Here is a 16,589-nt window from a genome sequence, read left to right as displayed (position 1 = left end):
CTATGTAATTACCTATGTAATGTTGATACATCTACACATACATAGATTCACCACACCCTCCACCAAAATTCCTTTATTGGTAAGGAATCAATGGTCAAATGAAACTCTATACTCTAAAATACTATATCTGCTTCTGTTCTGTGGGCTTGCTAACTTTCATTGATAATTTCTGTATTTTTTGCTAAGTAGCAAGCCAGTAATTTAGAGAGAGATGCCTACTTGTGAGATTTCTTTATTTGCAAACCTACAACCCATCTATGATTGGAAACTGTATTCTTCTGGAGACTGAATAATGATATAGGCAATTCAACTTATAGAGTGAAATTAATTGATATATGCTAGTAACACTTTGTTAAACATTAAAAGGTATAAAAAAGCTTCCCTGTCCCCATGTTTCTAAGGGATAGAAAATAAAAATACATTTGATACATAATCTCTGTATTCCCAACTGGTGCACTTTTTGTATTAGGTAGTGTGGTCTTGGGTTATTAGTGGTTAATTTTGCAACATTAAATGGACTTGCTCTTCTATAAGAGATTAGAATAATCCTAAGACATGATTCATATACCTAATGTAATACCTTATGCTTTTTAATGTTTAATATATGCATAGAAGGTAAATAGAGCTAGGTTTCTTCTAAAGGCTAGGTCTATAACCTAATAAATATAGCTACAAAAAGTATGTTAATTATCCTAAGGGGATATAGAGACCCGATTTATAAAATATGTTTTTGCCCACCTAGCAGCTAATTAGAACAACCAATGAACCATGGATGCAAAAAGCAAACGGTCTTATGAAACAGCATTCAATGAACTCCAGAATCATCTAAAAGGACCTTGAACGGAAATTATTACATGTTGCATTTTACTCAAGGTAGAATGAATAATAGGGAAATGGCATAGCACACTTTAACCATTAGACACTTTAGTATCTAGTTTAGATACAAAACTAGAAATAGTTTGGTATCAAGAAAGAAAGCCAGAGATAAGCTGCCAGTGAGCCTCAGAGTCTGATGAAGATAAAACCCGGGACACAAGACTCCAAATCAATCATGAAGCTGTAGTTGACCTCCTTAGCTGCTGACTGGCAACCAGTAATCTCAATCGAACACAGTACCAACTTGATTTCTATTTATCCAATCAATATCTCATGGTTAAGGGCTTACTTGTGTATGACTGGTTGTATGATTAATTCAGCAAACAGTATTAGGAGCTTCCTATGACCAAACAATACAAAATAAATGATTTCAGTTCTGCTTTGGGGCAGGGGTTGAGGTTCAGGATGGAAACATCCGAATTACGGTGGTAGGAAGGTGTAACGGTGATGGGATTGGTGTTTGAACATTAAATGTAATCAAACATTGTGAACTACTTTATAAAATAAAAAATAAAGATAGTTTCCTATGACTTAGCCTTCCATTGGGCACATTTTAATTTATCTTCGAGGTTACATAAGAAAAAAATATTAAAACTGGCAAAGCCAGCAAGACAGAAGTTACACCTGTGATATCAACAAAGAAATTAGATGCTTCTTTTTCTATAGATTCTGGTAGATACCTATAATACTTCACTAGCTGTATTGTTGAATAACTTGTTTTTTATTTCGTACATATTGTCAACTGAAATGTTTTCAATAGAACTGGGGTTTTTTGTTCCTCATTTTTAACCACCCGCCACCTGGCCAACCCAGTTGCTGACCAAATGAATGAACAGGATCAATTCAAATTCCCAGTGGGTAAGGCAACACAGTAAATGCATAAAGATGTCATCATTCTAACATAATCTTTAAACTCCAGGAAACTGGATTATAGAAAAATAAGCGTTAAATGACTCTGTTTACATTCAAGTCATTAATTAACATTTGTCTTCCTTATCTGTTCTCTAGGATATTTTCATGACTTGTTCTTCTATCTCATTCCTTAGAAATTTTATAATAATTATCTATGGTCAATGTTTATAGCATTCTCTTGTTTTTTTTTTGGGGGGGGGGGTCACTCCCAGCAATGCTCAGGGTTTACTCCTGGTTTTGCACTCAGAAATTCCTCCTGGCAGTGCTGGGGGAACCATATGGGATGCTGGGGATCGAACCCAGGTCTGCCACGTGCAAGGCAAATGCCCTACCACTGTACTATCACTCCAGCCCCAATGTTTATAGCATTCTAAAGAAAGAATAAGCGCCACTGAGATGCTTGTTAAATGTATATTATTCATCTTTGCATCTTTCTGATTTATTACATGCCCAGGCCCAAACCAGTCTCAATGGTGCTTAAGGAGTAAATGAGTGACTGTGTAAAAATCAGGACAGGAAGAAGGCAATATATTGAGAGAAATGAAAAAGCAAAGAAATTACATATGTATGCCCTCTACAAAAGGAGAGATATCAAATTTTTAAGAATTAAGCCATATTATGGACCTTATGTTGGCATTTAAATACCAGATCACAATCACTTGGTAAAAGTTCACCGATTTGTAATAGAGGAGACATAATAATGTCTTATGTAGAGAAGCTGTTTTTAGCTAAAAGCGGCTGACAAACCTTTAAAATCGCTTGATCCGATTCTACTTTAATTTAAAGCATCTTTTAAAAACAAAGGACTTTTAGTATTGAACTTTTGGCCTTGTTGCTTTCATTCAATTGAAATAAAACAAAATTATACATCCATCAGTCTTGTTTCAGCAAGTGGCATAATTAATTGTTAAGATCAGGTTCAGAGGTCATCCTTGAATGTTTTCTTTTGTTTCCTGCCTGTTAGTCCCCTCCTGCCCATTAATTACTGCCAACATAGTCAATGAATAGATCCTATGACTCTAAAATATAACCAAAATATGTCTGTTTTCACCACGTCTTTCCTATTACTGTTTGCCTTAACTATTGCAGTAGTGCCCCAATCAGACTCAATACTTCACAGAAAAGGAAGGATACTTGGAAATCCACTCGGAATTTATCAGTGGATCTTCTCTGAATGTAAAAAGGTGGTTAAGAACTTCATGAAGAAAACAGGTAAAGGAACAAACACTATAACCACTGTATTGCAAACCATAATGCCCCAGAGGGGATGTGGGGAGGGAGGGAGAGAGAGAAAGACTGAGAGAGCAAGAGAGAAAGAAAAAGACAGAAAGAAAGGGAGAAAGAAGGAAAGAAAGAAAGGAAGAAAGAAGGAAAGGAAGAAAGGAAGAAAGGAAGAAAGAAAGAAAGAAAGAAAGAAAGAAAGAAAGAAAGAAAGAAAGAAAGAAAGAAAGAAAGAAAGAAAGAAAGAAAGAAAAAGAAAAGAGAAAGAAAGGAAAGATAGGAAAGATGGAAGGAAGGAAGGAAGGAAGGAAGGAAGGAAGGAAGGAAGGAAGGAAGGAAGGAAGGAAGGAAGGAAGGAAGGAAGGAAGGAAGGAAGGAAGGAAGGAAGGAGGTGCCTTCCACAGAGGCAAATGGGGGAGGGGGTAGGAGGGAAGGAAACTGGGGACATTGGTGGTGGGAAATGTGCAGTGGTGGAGGGACGGGTGTTGGAACACTGTATGACTGAAACCAGATCATGATCAGCTTTGTAACTCTGTATCTCACAGTGATTCAATTTAAAAAAAAGGAAAGAAAGAATAAGAATTTTCACCCAAAATAAAGAAAATAAAAAGATGTGATCAAGACTAAAAAAAAAAAAAAAGCAGCTCCCATTCCGTGCCTTAAAGTCCTCCTTGATCTGATTTCCATCAAGTTTTCCCTTTTACCTCCTGTTATTGCAACTCTCAATTCACCTCTAGAAACTAGAAACCAGGCTTCTCTGTCCCTAGAAGCTGCCATACTTCATATTATGGTCTCTAATTTTGGCCTTCTTGCTCCCTGGAGTACTCCGCTCAGAGCACCCTGAGAGGAGTTCTCTCAGAGCTCTCTGTAGGGGATCCCTGCACAGATTTCTCTCATCTCTACCAGAAATCTCTTGAAAATAGCATCCTGCCCCAGTCATTTTGTGCCCCATTTCTGTGCCCAGTTTGTCATTATGTTTTAACAAATCAAACTCCTCCTTCGTTATATTGTTTCTTTGCTCGCTAATATGTTAAATGTTTTCTCTCCTTGGTAGAAAGGGGTCAGGGCTTATATCTGCTTGGTTTCCTGTTGTTTCCTGAGTGCCCCAAATAGTATGTGCTCACTAAATATTATCAAGATGGTATGTTCTCATTACATATTTTCAAGAAACGGTGCAAGTTTTATCATCTACAGACCATGGAGCAATGGGTGACATATCACATGTATTAATGCAATGGACTCATGTCTCATTGTCCTTTTGAAATTTATAAGAAAAACCAAATATTATATTTTAGCTCAGACTCAAACAAGATGAGTATCCCAGGGAAGAAGGCCAATTTAGCTCACTAGCAGTTGGAAGAAACCTACTTTGATTCTTTAAAAATCTGTTGAAGAAATTCTTTTCTTCAGTCTTCGTAGATGTATTCTCAAATGCTGTAATTCTCAGAGACATTGGAGATGTGGAAATTTTTTACATCTAGCCAACCAACTTTTGGACTTCTATGCTGTTGCATGTTATAGTTTTCTCTAGGACCTTAATTACCATAATAAACATCATTTGTTCACTGACCTCTTTATCCCTCCAAATGTTTGTGCATGGCCTAAGAACTTTCCAAAGTCAATATGGAACATGTGGCCTGACTTTGTTAGCATGATATTGTCGTTGTGACGGTCGCAGACTCCCAGGATGAATGTCACCACACACCATCCAGCACAGGAATAGAAGAAGTTCCTCAGGGCCTGATCATTTGAAAAGTTAAAAGAAAAAAATTCAGACAGACACATAAAGTCAATAGCATTCGTGTCAAAGGCAATAGCAAAAAATATATATTAAAAGCAAAATTACTTAATCAAGTTTCCACATCTCAGTGGAGATTAGGCTATGGTTAAATGGCTGGTTCCTGATACATAGCAAAAGAACAAAGCAATCAGTTCTTTGCCTAATAGATTTATGTTTTCACTGAACTCCAGGAAAAGAGCACTTTCATTTTGCTGGCGTTCCTTTTCATAATTGACTGGAGAGGATTCCTGATGGAATTTTTGACATCTCTGATTCACAATATTGAGTGATTGTTTTTATAAGCAGAGAAAGAAATAAAAATATAATACAGTACTCTAAGCTTCAGAGAAAAGTGAAATACCAATTCCATTGCAAACAGTGTTCCGGAGATCAGACTATGCCTTGATGCTAAGCCAATTTGATATGGTGGTGGTGAGCCCCTGGGGCTAGAGGATGCAAATCTCAAGCCTAGTGATATTGAGGACCACCAGAGTCAGACCTGGGAGCACTTTGGGGTCTCTCAATCCTGGTGGTATTGGGGACCGTCGTAGTCAAACCTAGGAGCACTTAGGTGTCTCTCTATGTTGCAAGGTGACGCTTTGCAACTAGTGTCGGAACTCGGGTCCACCACACAAGTGTCTGAGGTCCGAGATAATTTTTTTTTAATATTTCAATTTTTGAACACAGAAAAATAAGAACAGCTATATTGAAATAATCCAAACATTTTGGTTCTATCTTTACAAATAATTCATCCAGTAAATGTCCAATAGTGTTTTGTTTCAGTATTTATCAGTGAATTCCCATATCAGCAGAATGCCAAGCTGGGAGCATATTAGCACTAAGTCAGTTGTGACTTACGAGTCTTTAATAAACAGAAGCTTCTTGTCATACTTGCTTTGTGTTCAAAAGAGTCTCCTGGGTATAAGTCAATTTCCTCAGAGTTAAAACTTTTGGGTATAATGAAAGTGTGACAATAAGTGACACTGGTTAGCCCACAGTTATATTCTTCTTGGAATGGTGTGTTTATTTACTAGAGCATAACTCTGTGCCACTGGGTTATGTCAGGATACCTTTATTCCTGCTCTCCCAAGTGCCCGAGCGAGTCACTTAATTTCGCATGATATTTTTCAGTCAGATAGTAAAGATAATAAAATGGGTCCTTTCCCTGGTGTTTGTGAAGAGCAAATATTTGTGGAAACACCTCAGGTGATATACCTCCAGGAATTCGTGCAAAACTCAAATCACACTTTTGGATGAAAAGATTTCAGGATAATCTGCTCTGATTCTTTGCTTTTTGTCTTCCCACATCTTGCATTTTTTTTTTTAATCACACCAAACTCAGAGTTGGAATAGGACTCCTGGGTCTCTTTATCATCGCCCCTTTGAGCAAGCACAGCCATTTATTTTGGTGTCCAAGACAGGATATTTCCAGACTGAGGCTATGTCAGATCCCAGCCATGTAATGCTGGTCCACATTGCATCTTCAGTGTATTGGCTTCAAGGTGCATCTGGGTGGTGACAGCTGTACTGCTTTAAGCATTGTAAGTGGAACCAGGTCAGGCAATAGCCGAACTGGCACCTTTATCCGAGGGCAGAACCCGCACAAACATGCACTGTAGGCCAGAGGCAGGGTACAGTGATGTGGGAAAGATGTAGTTATAGAGAAAGAGACCTTTTGTTAAATTCTGACGTGTAGAAACATAAAAACTCTTTTACACATTCTAAAAATGCTGAAGGAACCAGGCATGGCAGTGTGGAGTGTCGCAGAAGAAATGCATTAGAAAAGGTGAGATGATTTTGATGGAAATCAGAGGTGGGTGGAAACCGGAAGTTGATTTGAGAAACGCAGCTGACGGAGCACCGTCTCAGGAGCTAGCAGCTGAGCCAAGAAATCTTTACTGAGAGCCCAGAATTTCACCCAGAAGGAAAGCTCAGCTCAGGCATTTCCCCCTCATTAATATGCCATTCTAATGGAGTCATTATTATTAAGCTGATGACTAAATGAATTAGAACTCAAGGTGCACTCAATTTACTTTCCATTAATCATAGCGCTTAATGAACCAGAGCATATTCTTAGTTAAGTACATTATTTAAAATGAACTCCAGCGGGACAAACCTTTTCGTAGTCCGCCTTCAAAGGGTTGTGCTCGCGGAACCACTTCTTGATTGTGTTCTCCTTCAGTGGGCCAATGAGGCCACAATGGCGGTGGATCTTGGCGAGGGTTACAGCGTCAGGTACCATCTGCACCAAACCTGGTGGTTAAGAAAGACACCCGGTGACCCTTGCTGCAGAGCATTTTCTCCATATACCTAGAGTTTACGTCTTTGAGGAACTCTCTGTTCATTTCCTCTTTCCAGTTTTGGGTAGAGTTGATTACTGACTGTTTTACCCTTGTGTTACATGTCTGATCTATTAACTCTTTGACGGATGCATGTTGGGCAAATATTTTCTCCCAGTCTGGGGTTGTCTTTTTATTCTAACCATTGTTTCTTTCACAGTGCAAAAGCTTTTTAGTTTTCTACAGTCCCATTTTTAAAAAAAGTCTTTGCTTCCATTTGCTTGGCCAACGGCACTGAATCATTGAAGATACTTCTAGATTCAAGGTCATCAAGGGTTCTGCCGATGTGTTCCTCAGTACAGTTTATGGACTTTGGTTGAAAATTACTATTTCTGGTGCAGTTTGAATAATTTCTGTGTGTGGTTTGAGATAGTGGTCTGGGTTTACTTTTTACATGCGATTGGCCAGTTTTCCTACAATCATTTGTTGAAGGGAATTTCTTTGCTCCACTTCATGTTATTCTCTCTTTTGTCAAAGGTTTTCTAGCTGTATACCTGAGGGTGTAAAAATTTTATTGGTCTGGGAGTTTATCTTTATTCCAGTACCACAGTGTCTTGATTCCTATAGCTTTATAGTGTAATCTAAAGTGGGCGGTGGTCACTTTAAATCACCCCTAGGATTGTTTTAGCTATTCATGGAGTTCAATCACTCCATCTGGATTCCAGCAGCACTAGGTTGATGTATTTTAAAACATGTCATGGGTGTTTTTTTAGGGACTGCATTGAATCTGTATAGTGCTCCAGATTGGCTTGTCATTTTGACAATATTGGTCCTTTCAGTCCTTGAACAGAGATGTGTTTCCATTTCACAGGGGCCCCCAAACTATTCAAGAAAGATGTTTTTTACTCTTCTTTTTATTGCAGCATTACTCATACTAGCCCAACTCCGGAAACAGCCCAAGTGTCTAAGAACAGGGAACTAGATAAAGAAACTGTGGTACACATATACAATGGAATAATACTTGGCAGTAAGAGAAGTTGATATCATGCAATTTGACATTACATAGTTGGAACTGGAGGGAATCAAGCTGACTGCAGTCAGCCAAGGAGAGGGACAGGTACAGAATGATTTATTTCATATCTGGAATAACAAATTACCAACAGTTACAGAACTAAGAACTTGTCTATGGAATGGAGCTCACCATGGCAGAAAGACAAAGGGGAGGGTGGAAAGGTGACTTTTAGGGTCAGGAATGGTGGATGAGGGAGGACTCATGAATAATTGTGGGGGGATAACATTGGTGGGGATGGGGGTGGTGTCGGAATGCTAGATGCATGAAGTCCTACCATTGACAACAATGCAAAATTGTAAAGCACAGTGACTTGAATAAAATAAAATTAAAAAAAAATAAAGATTTGGGAAGTAACACACCTCCCCATCATCAAAGTATTGAGACCCTCCATCTCTGTCCCTTTGTTGCTTGTAGTTCACCTCTTTATTCCCCTCACTGCTCCCCTCACTGCTTAGTGATCTGAGCTTATGAGCAACCTCACCTTTACAGGCTGACAGATACACGTTTCAATCCTCGTAACGTCAACAATAGCCGTCAGCACTACTTTGTCCACACCCTTTCCCCTTCCGAACCTCTATTATTCAAAGACGTCTCTCTAGAGGGCATTCCTTCACATGTCCCCTAAATTCTGATGAGCATTGCGCCTCTTTATTGTATTTGGATCAGACCTATCAGAAGCAGCTTTAATTTAAAACAAAATTGGCTGGGGGCCCCCCAAGTAGTATTCAGGGGGTCTATGGTACCACGTCCACAACTCTTAGTCTCCTGGTGGTTCAGTGAAAGAACCCAAGGGTGTGGTGCTTCTGGGGCCTTTCAGTGCCCGGAATTACCTGGAATTACTGGTGCTTGGGGGATCTCCGGGAATACAGCTCAGAGGGTGAGGGAGGATCCAGGGATAATAGTGGAGGGATAACACTGGTGGTGGTGGTGGTGGTGGTGGTGGTGGTGGTGGTGGTGGTGGTGGTGGTCATGTGGCAGTGGGGGGTAGGTTGGAATGTTGTGTGCATGAAGCCCATGAGGTGCAGGGAGTGTCTGAGGCTACACCCAGTGTTGCCTGGGGAAGCCAGGTGGTACCAGAGATTGTCAGCTGCATACAAAACACTCACCTTAGCCCCTGTGCTATCTCTCCTGCCCAATTCTCATATTTTTTTCTAGAACCATGGTAGCGAACGGTCTAGTTGATCTGCTAGAGGGAGCAGGGAAGTGGTTTAGTCAACAAACGGCTGTTGCATTTAGCTACAGTATAAGGGAGACCACCCAAGTGGATATAACATGTATGTTGTAAATGATCCAAACACAGACACCATATTTCTCAGATACACTTAACAATACCAGTGTTCAGGGGCCAGGAAGGTCACACGTGCCCCTGTGTTCCATGTTTTCTTAGGTGTTTTCATGGTCTCCCTTCAAAGCATTCCCACTAATGACGGGGGTGGGGTTGGAATTCTGTACATGAGATAACATCCCTAGCAGTATTTTAAATTACAGAATCTCAGTCAATAAAACATTAAATTTGGAAATTAAGTGAAAATATTCCCACTAAACAACAAGCAAGCAGATCTCAGTGATGGTGAATGAAACATTCGTATATGCGATGTGCTGCATCTAACCGGAGCAGCTGGTTGCCGCCTTACTCTCTATCAGTAATAGTCCTGATTTGAACATCGCTGGATCAGGAAGAAACGAATCCTGAGGAGCAAGTCCTAAGGGCATATACTTTTATAACGATACTCTTTTCTCTTCCCCAAATACTCTGGGGCTCCCGTGCAGGTGTTCCTAAGTGTGTTGTGTGAGATAACTTCATGTTTAGTATTGATAGATGATTCCTCTTCCTAATCCCGATTTTTCCTCCTTATTTTTTCAGTTCCTTCATGGTATGCTTCCTAATGTAAAGTCACCTTCTACTAAATGTTTTACAGACATTTCATATCTGAGTTACCTAAAAGTTTGAGGTGAAATTATTGCATCCCTTGGATACTGAGCTATAATAGTATCAGTTACTGTTTGTTTTGTTTGTTTGTTTGGTTGGTTTAGTTTTGAGCCACACTTAGCTATGCTCAGGAGTTACTCCTGCCTCTGAACTCAGGAATAACTTCGGGAGGTGCTCAAGAGACCTCCTAAGATCCTGGAGATTGAACGGGGTTAGGTGTATGCAAGGCGTGTGCTCTGCCCTTTCTACTATCTCTCCAAGCCTTTGTCAGTTACTTTTTAGATCACATTTGTCTTCAGAGAATTAATTTTTGCAAAATTCCAAGTCATTTATCATAGTCTTGCATTGCTGACTACCCAGGAGACCTTTCACCTAATTTATAACAAGCAGAGTGGCTAAATTCCACCCATCAATTAAGGCATGGATTGCATTTTATATATTTAAAGCTAATGAGGCTCATATGCATTTATTTATTTATTTATTTAGGTTTTAGGGCCACACCTGACAATGCTCAGGAATAGCTTCCGACTCTGTGTTCAGGAATCACTTCTGGTAGTGTTTGGGGGACCATATAGGATTCCTGGTCAGCCACATGCAAGGTGAGCACCCTACCTACTGTACTATCTCTTTAGTCAGTCCTCACAGACCTCTTAAAATGATTCTAACATAATTATGTACATAATGAGAAATGTGCCATTCTATTTTATGATCCTTTAATACTCAAAGGATTATTTATAGTTAGTTATACTCAAATTTTATTTCACATGCTTGTCACTTGGGGAATCATATTAAGACGTAGGTCCTGATTCGGTAGAGATGGCAGGCCTGAGGTCATACATTTCCAGTGAGCTTTCCCAAGAGTATCAATGCTGCTTTAAGTAGAAAGGTTCTTCCCCAAACTATTCAAAATTGTTTTGCAGTGTTCTCAAACAGAAGTGCATGCGAAACCCCAGAGCAGCTTCATGAAATCTCGAAGTCCCTTGGAAGTGATAACCTGACTGATTTTTTTCTGTTTAGGGCCTACCTGCTACTCCAATCCCCTTATGGAGTTGGTTTTCATGTTTCTTTATGTTTTCTTTTTGTCATGGTCTGGAGTGATAGCACAGTGGGTAGGGTGTTTGCCTTGCACACGACCGATCCGGGTTCAATTCCTCCATCCCTCTTGGAGAGCCCAGCAAGCTACCAAGAGTATCCCGCCCACACGGCAGAGCCTGGCAAGCTCCCTGTGCCATATTCGATATGCCAAGAACAGTAACAACAAGTCTCACAATAGAGATGTTACTGGTGCCTGCTTGAGCAAATCAATGAGCAATGGGACAACAGTGATACAGTGATTCTTTTTGTCATATCCAGTGCTGCTTAAGACTTATTTCTGGCTCTGCTCTAGGGGGTCATTCCTAGAAGGGCTTGAGGGATTTTATGGGGTGTCAGGGATTGAACCCAGGTTTGCCACATGCAAGGTAAGTGCCTTGCTCACTATGCTATCTCTCCAGCCCACCCTTATGGAAGTTTTAATACATCAGATTGGAGAACCAGCAAGGAAATGAGCCCCGGGTAGGTTAACTAATTTATTTATTTTGCTCAGATGGTCTTCCCTAAAGTTCCTGAAACAAGATATATAAAGCAGTCATGAGGTTTCTAATCAGCATTAATGATGACTTAATTAATTTGTTATTAGTTCATTTATTACTCAGCAATAATAAGCCTCTAGCCTTGGAGTATATGCACAGAAAGTAAGGAGAGAAGTTTAATTTGTGATGCTATAACAATTTTTAAGAACAATAGATAATCAATAAGGCTATGACCTAATTAGGAATAAAACTATCCCCTAAAATGACCTTTGCCTTAATGATATTTATTTTTTTTCTTCTGTCTTTTGGGGGATGGCGTAGTTGGGGCTATACCTGGCAATGCTCAGGGTTTAATTCTGGCTCTGTGTTCAGCTATAACTCCTGAAAGTACTCAAGGGACTGTGAGTGGAGCCTAGGATCGAACTGGGGTCATCAACACCAATGCAAGAGCACTGCACTATCTCACTAGCCTAATGACCTCTTTTTGTTTGGACGTTTTAAATTCTGAAGTATAACATTCATGGCGTATGAATAATGGAGGGACATAGCTTGTTTTATGACATCTTTGGGCAAATTTAGAGCCATTCATTCTGAATAGGTTTATAAACTTTAAAAGATTTAGGATTATTATAGTCTATAAACTGAGAAATGAATTTCTAAATGATTATAATGATTGAGGTTGGAATTGAAAGATTTCTCTGAGGTCAGCAATGCATTCAGTTTCTAAAGAAAAGGTAAATCCATGTGCTATCAAAAAGTTCAGTGTGACTCTTTACTCTTGCTCTTTTAACGCCTTAGGGGTGGTGAAAGAATTAGGTCATTTATGTAAGAAAAAGAGGAAAACTCAAGGAATAATAGAGTAGCTATGATAAAAAGGCTCTTAGAAATGATATGTTCAGAGTGTCAGGGGTGGGATTCTTGGTGTGGAAGCAAGAGCTCTGTTACCACTATGGAAATAATTGGGTAGTTGACTTGAAATCCTTTACTGTAAAGTATTAGGTTATAAGTTGAGCTAATTAAGAAAAGCTCCCATGTTCTAGTTTCTAAAATCTCACTCCACAGATGGCCAGAATACTTCACATCCTGGTGGGACCCCAGACACTGGGGGAGCAACCAGTCCTAATTTTCATATTTTGTGGTTTAAACTTTAGCTCTGGGGGCCTGATACAGTGGGTAAGTCACTTGCCTTGCACACAGCTGACCTGTGTTCAATCCCTGACATCCCCTATGGTTCCCTGAGCACCAGCAAGAGTGAGCCCTGAGTGTAGGTCCAGGAGTAAGCCCTGAAGCACTGGGTATGGCCCTAAAACAAAAACAAAAACTTCAAAGCTGTAGCTCTGCCAAATGAAAAGAATACATGGTCTAGGTACCAATTAATACAATCCGGAGCAGCAATGACAACGTAGAAAAAAAATGATTATAAGCTATCTTTGGAATTGTTGTCTATTCAATGTAATGTGGTTATAATGAAGTTCAACATTTTTGGGGGGCTGGTGGGGGCAGTGGGCCACACCAAGTGAAGCTCAGGGATTACTATTAGAGATGCTCATGGTATCGTATGCAGTGTCTAGAATGGAACATAGATCGGACACAATATGTGCTTAGCTGTTTGTGTTTCTATTTTGTTTACATAGTTCTTTTTTGTTTTTTACAAGTTTTTAAATTTTGCTAATAGGCAGAAGTTTTTATCTTTAACAAGTAATATTTTCTAATACTATCTTAGAAAAAAGTTGTTAATGCAATTCACCTTTAAAAACAAACAAAGGAAAAACACAATTTGTGGGTTTTCAGATACCTAAAAGGACTTTGTCTAGTTTGTATAAATTATTTTTCTTTTATCACTTTTTTAAAGCAATTTCCTTAAAAAGTGTGTTACTCTCTGGAGTTTTGAACTCATATTCTAGGGTGAAAGCTATGGAAATTGGTGGCATTTTATCAATAAATATCTGAGACAAATAATACAAGTACCCCAGCTCTGTAATCGATACTGACCTTGGCCTTTGCCTGTGGACAGACATCTATAAATGATCATTTGCATATCCAGGCCCTCTTGCAGCCAGATATTGTCCATCACTTGAATAATTTGCAGAACCAGCATATCCTGACGAAGATCATCTCCAGCCTGTTAAAAAACAAAATTACAGTCTCTGGGTTGCTCTTGAATTCCATTAAGAGCTTGCAAATATAGTATAAGCCATTTCTCTTTCTTGAATAAATTTCCAGCATGACAGAGCAGTTTCAGTTGTTTTATTAGCACTGAGTACCTAGAGTTCCTAATAGCAGATCAAAGAAAATGAGAACTTTACTTTAAATGATTACAAAAGCACCAGCCATCGAGTTATAGCTACTTATAGTGCTCTCTGATAATAATTGTACCTATTGTTTATAGGTCATGCCTTAGGTTCAAAGCTGGTGGTGAGAGGCTAAGCAAAATTTTTATCCAAATTTCAAATATAGCCAAGAGAGATATCTTTCTAAGCAAAAAATTATTTGGGAAGTCATGAAGGCACGGCTTTATTAGATATGCATTTGGTGTATGGTTAGAACACCAAGGCTTGCTTGAGTATGAGTGTAAATAGCATACATATGACAACACATTTTGCATCATTGACTTTCCTTATTGTGAAGGCACTTAAATTTTTTTTCTGCACAAATTGGGCTTTGATATAAGAAATAATAAAAGGGTGGTTTTCTAGCACAGGTGAAGGAAATGGAATACCTAAAATGAGTCGTTTTATGCCCTTAATAAGCACGTTGACTTTGAAAATGTTTTCTAAATTATATACAGATATTATGTAAACACAAGACTCTGTGGGATTTTTTTCTTCACCAAAACTACAGTATAATGGTATAACTAAGGCATGAGATTTCATAGGGTAAAGCAAAAGTACGTATGTGCTAATCAGTATCTTCAAAAAGATCCAGAATTCACTAAAATTCAAACTCAGACTTTATTGCGTGAATTGAATTATTGATTGATTGAATTAACTGGCTGATTGGAAAGGCTCTATTCTTTATATACTGCTCATTCTCTAATATCTCTATGACTTCATTTGACTATAATTTTTTCATGTGATTCATGATGAAAAAAACTGAAATGGCCCATGTATCTATTTCCATTTAAGAAGAAGAAAGCAACCCAAATTATTAAAACAAGCTAAGTTCCTGCTGATGTGAGTGTTTTTTGTTAAATTAACATGGGTCCTCCCATGTAAACTAATTTAAATTACGTTAATATTTAGGTTAACAGAAAACTCTCATTCAAAGGGTGAGATTATCCCCTTTTGGACATGTCCCACTTTCAGTGTACCTCAAAAGTAATGTATAATTTATTTATTAAAATATACACTGGCTTTAGTCTGTTATGTTTGATTTATTGCTAATTATAGTTTGACATGCACTATATAATTCTGCAAAAATTCAGAATGTAAAATAGCTGAAATTCTCTATGTTGATGCCAGAGGAAAACAGCAGCAATAATTTCCTTTTGTGAATAATATGCATCAGTAGTTCATCCCGTGGAACCAGTTTGATGTGTTAGGAAGGCTATTGCACCTTAAAAATAACGCTGATGTTTTTGCCCATGGGATTAGCATTGGTGAAAGTGATCTTCAATGGCACAGCATTAGATGTGAAATATGAACATGCCTATAATAAGAAAGGAGAAAAATAGTCATTAAAAATTATAAATATAAGTAAACACTTTTCTTGACACCATGGTCCCTTGAAGATTTTGTTATTTGAGCAACAGTGATACATATAAATAATTTTTTATAATTTGAAATAAAGAAACTTATTTACTAAAATGACTTTAGTCTCCCAAACAAAGCCTTTACTGTATAAACAAATATGCTGTCTTTTCGGTAGATTGAAAATCTTTAAACATTTTCTCAAAGAACAGTACATCATTATATGTGCAAGATTCAAATTAAGTAATGTGTAGATATTGTACCAATTCTAATAAACTTATAAGTGAAAGAAAAATTGTAATTGAAAATATTTTACTTTTTAAGTTATTGCTGCCTTTTGTCACCATGCCTTAAGGAAGCATGGATATTGATTTAAGAAAGACCTGAACTCAAATTTGTACTACTAAATTATTACCTGTAAAACATCAACTTTTAAATACCTCCATCCTATAACAAATGGGAAAACAACCCCTACCTCACACATTTTTATAATATATAAATGAACTAATGGATATACGCATTGCCTTTGAAAATGCCTGGCTGTTAGCAGATACTTTTTAAAATTAGTGTTCCTTTTGTTAATGAATTTTCTTACATTTATACATAACGCTGTGGCATTTATTTCCTCTTCCATCTTTGTTACACCTTGCATTTCTGAATTTAGCTTTAAAACATTCTTCAAATTGTGCTCCCCTCCCCCATTCTTCTCTTTTATAATTATTTTGATGTTAAAAATGCGCATGTCTTTAGATTTTAGGATGTACATACTGGTGAGTTAGAGTTAAGTCAATACAAAAGGAAAAGAAAAGACTTGATACTTTCAATTTGTCAACTTAGTAAAATATGACATCAATATATATTGAACAATCAGTTTTAATGTCATTAATTCTAAGAAGTCTGAGTAAGTTCAGGTTGAGAGGAAAGAATCTATTTTGTAACCTATCAGCATAAATCTAATCTAATCTGTAAGGAAACAGAAACCTTTGCTTACGGAATCAATTTGAGTTTTATGGTAAACGGGTGAGGTTGCTTGTTAAGTAATGAATTCTTGCTGCAGTTAGCAGTAAATCAGAAAACACATAACCCTCTGTCATTCCATTGAATAAAGAAATCTGCGACTAGGCTTAGAAATGAGTCTAGGTCAATGTTGTTCATACTCTGCTCATCTAATTTTAAGGGGTGCTTGTGAGGCACCCTAAATCAAGGAATAAACAAAGGGGGAAAGACTAGTATGATTGCATATAAATGGACACAAGTTG

General features: G+C 38.1%; 1 protein-coding gene across 2 annotated transcripts in view; it reads right to left on the bottom strand.

Moving 5' to 3' along the window:
* PIK3C2G (phosphatidylinositol-4-phosphate 3-kinase catalytic subunit type 2 gamma) overlaps window positions 1–16,589 on the bottom strand; it is a 361,549-nt gene that overhangs the window by 120,008 nt on the left and 224,952 nt on the right. For both annotated transcript variants that reach the window (XM_012933403.2, XM_004611287.3), the window contains 4 exons: window positions 15,197–15,289; window positions 13,634–13,763; window positions 6,906–7,042; window positions 4,580–4,749 (listed from right to left, as the gene is read on the bottom strand). In XM_012933403.2, coding sequence (XP_012788857.2) covers window positions 4,580–4,749; window positions 6,906–7,042; window positions 13,634–13,763; window positions 15,197–15,289 — 530 coding nt within the window. The remainder of the gene's footprint in view (window positions 1–4,579; window positions 4,750–6,905; window positions 7,043–13,633; window positions 13,764–15,196; window positions 15,290–16,589) is intronic.

This window comes from Sorex araneus, chromosome 10, assembly GCF_027595985.1.
Source record: "Sorex araneus isolate mSorAra2 chromosome 10, mSorAra2.pri, whole genome shotgun sequence".
In the NCBI taxonomy this organism is placed as follows: domain Eukaryota; kingdom Metazoa; phylum Chordata; class Mammalia; order Eulipotyphla; family Soricidae; genus Sorex; species Sorex araneus.
This window is presented reverse-complemented; position numbering and strand designations above follow the sequence as displayed.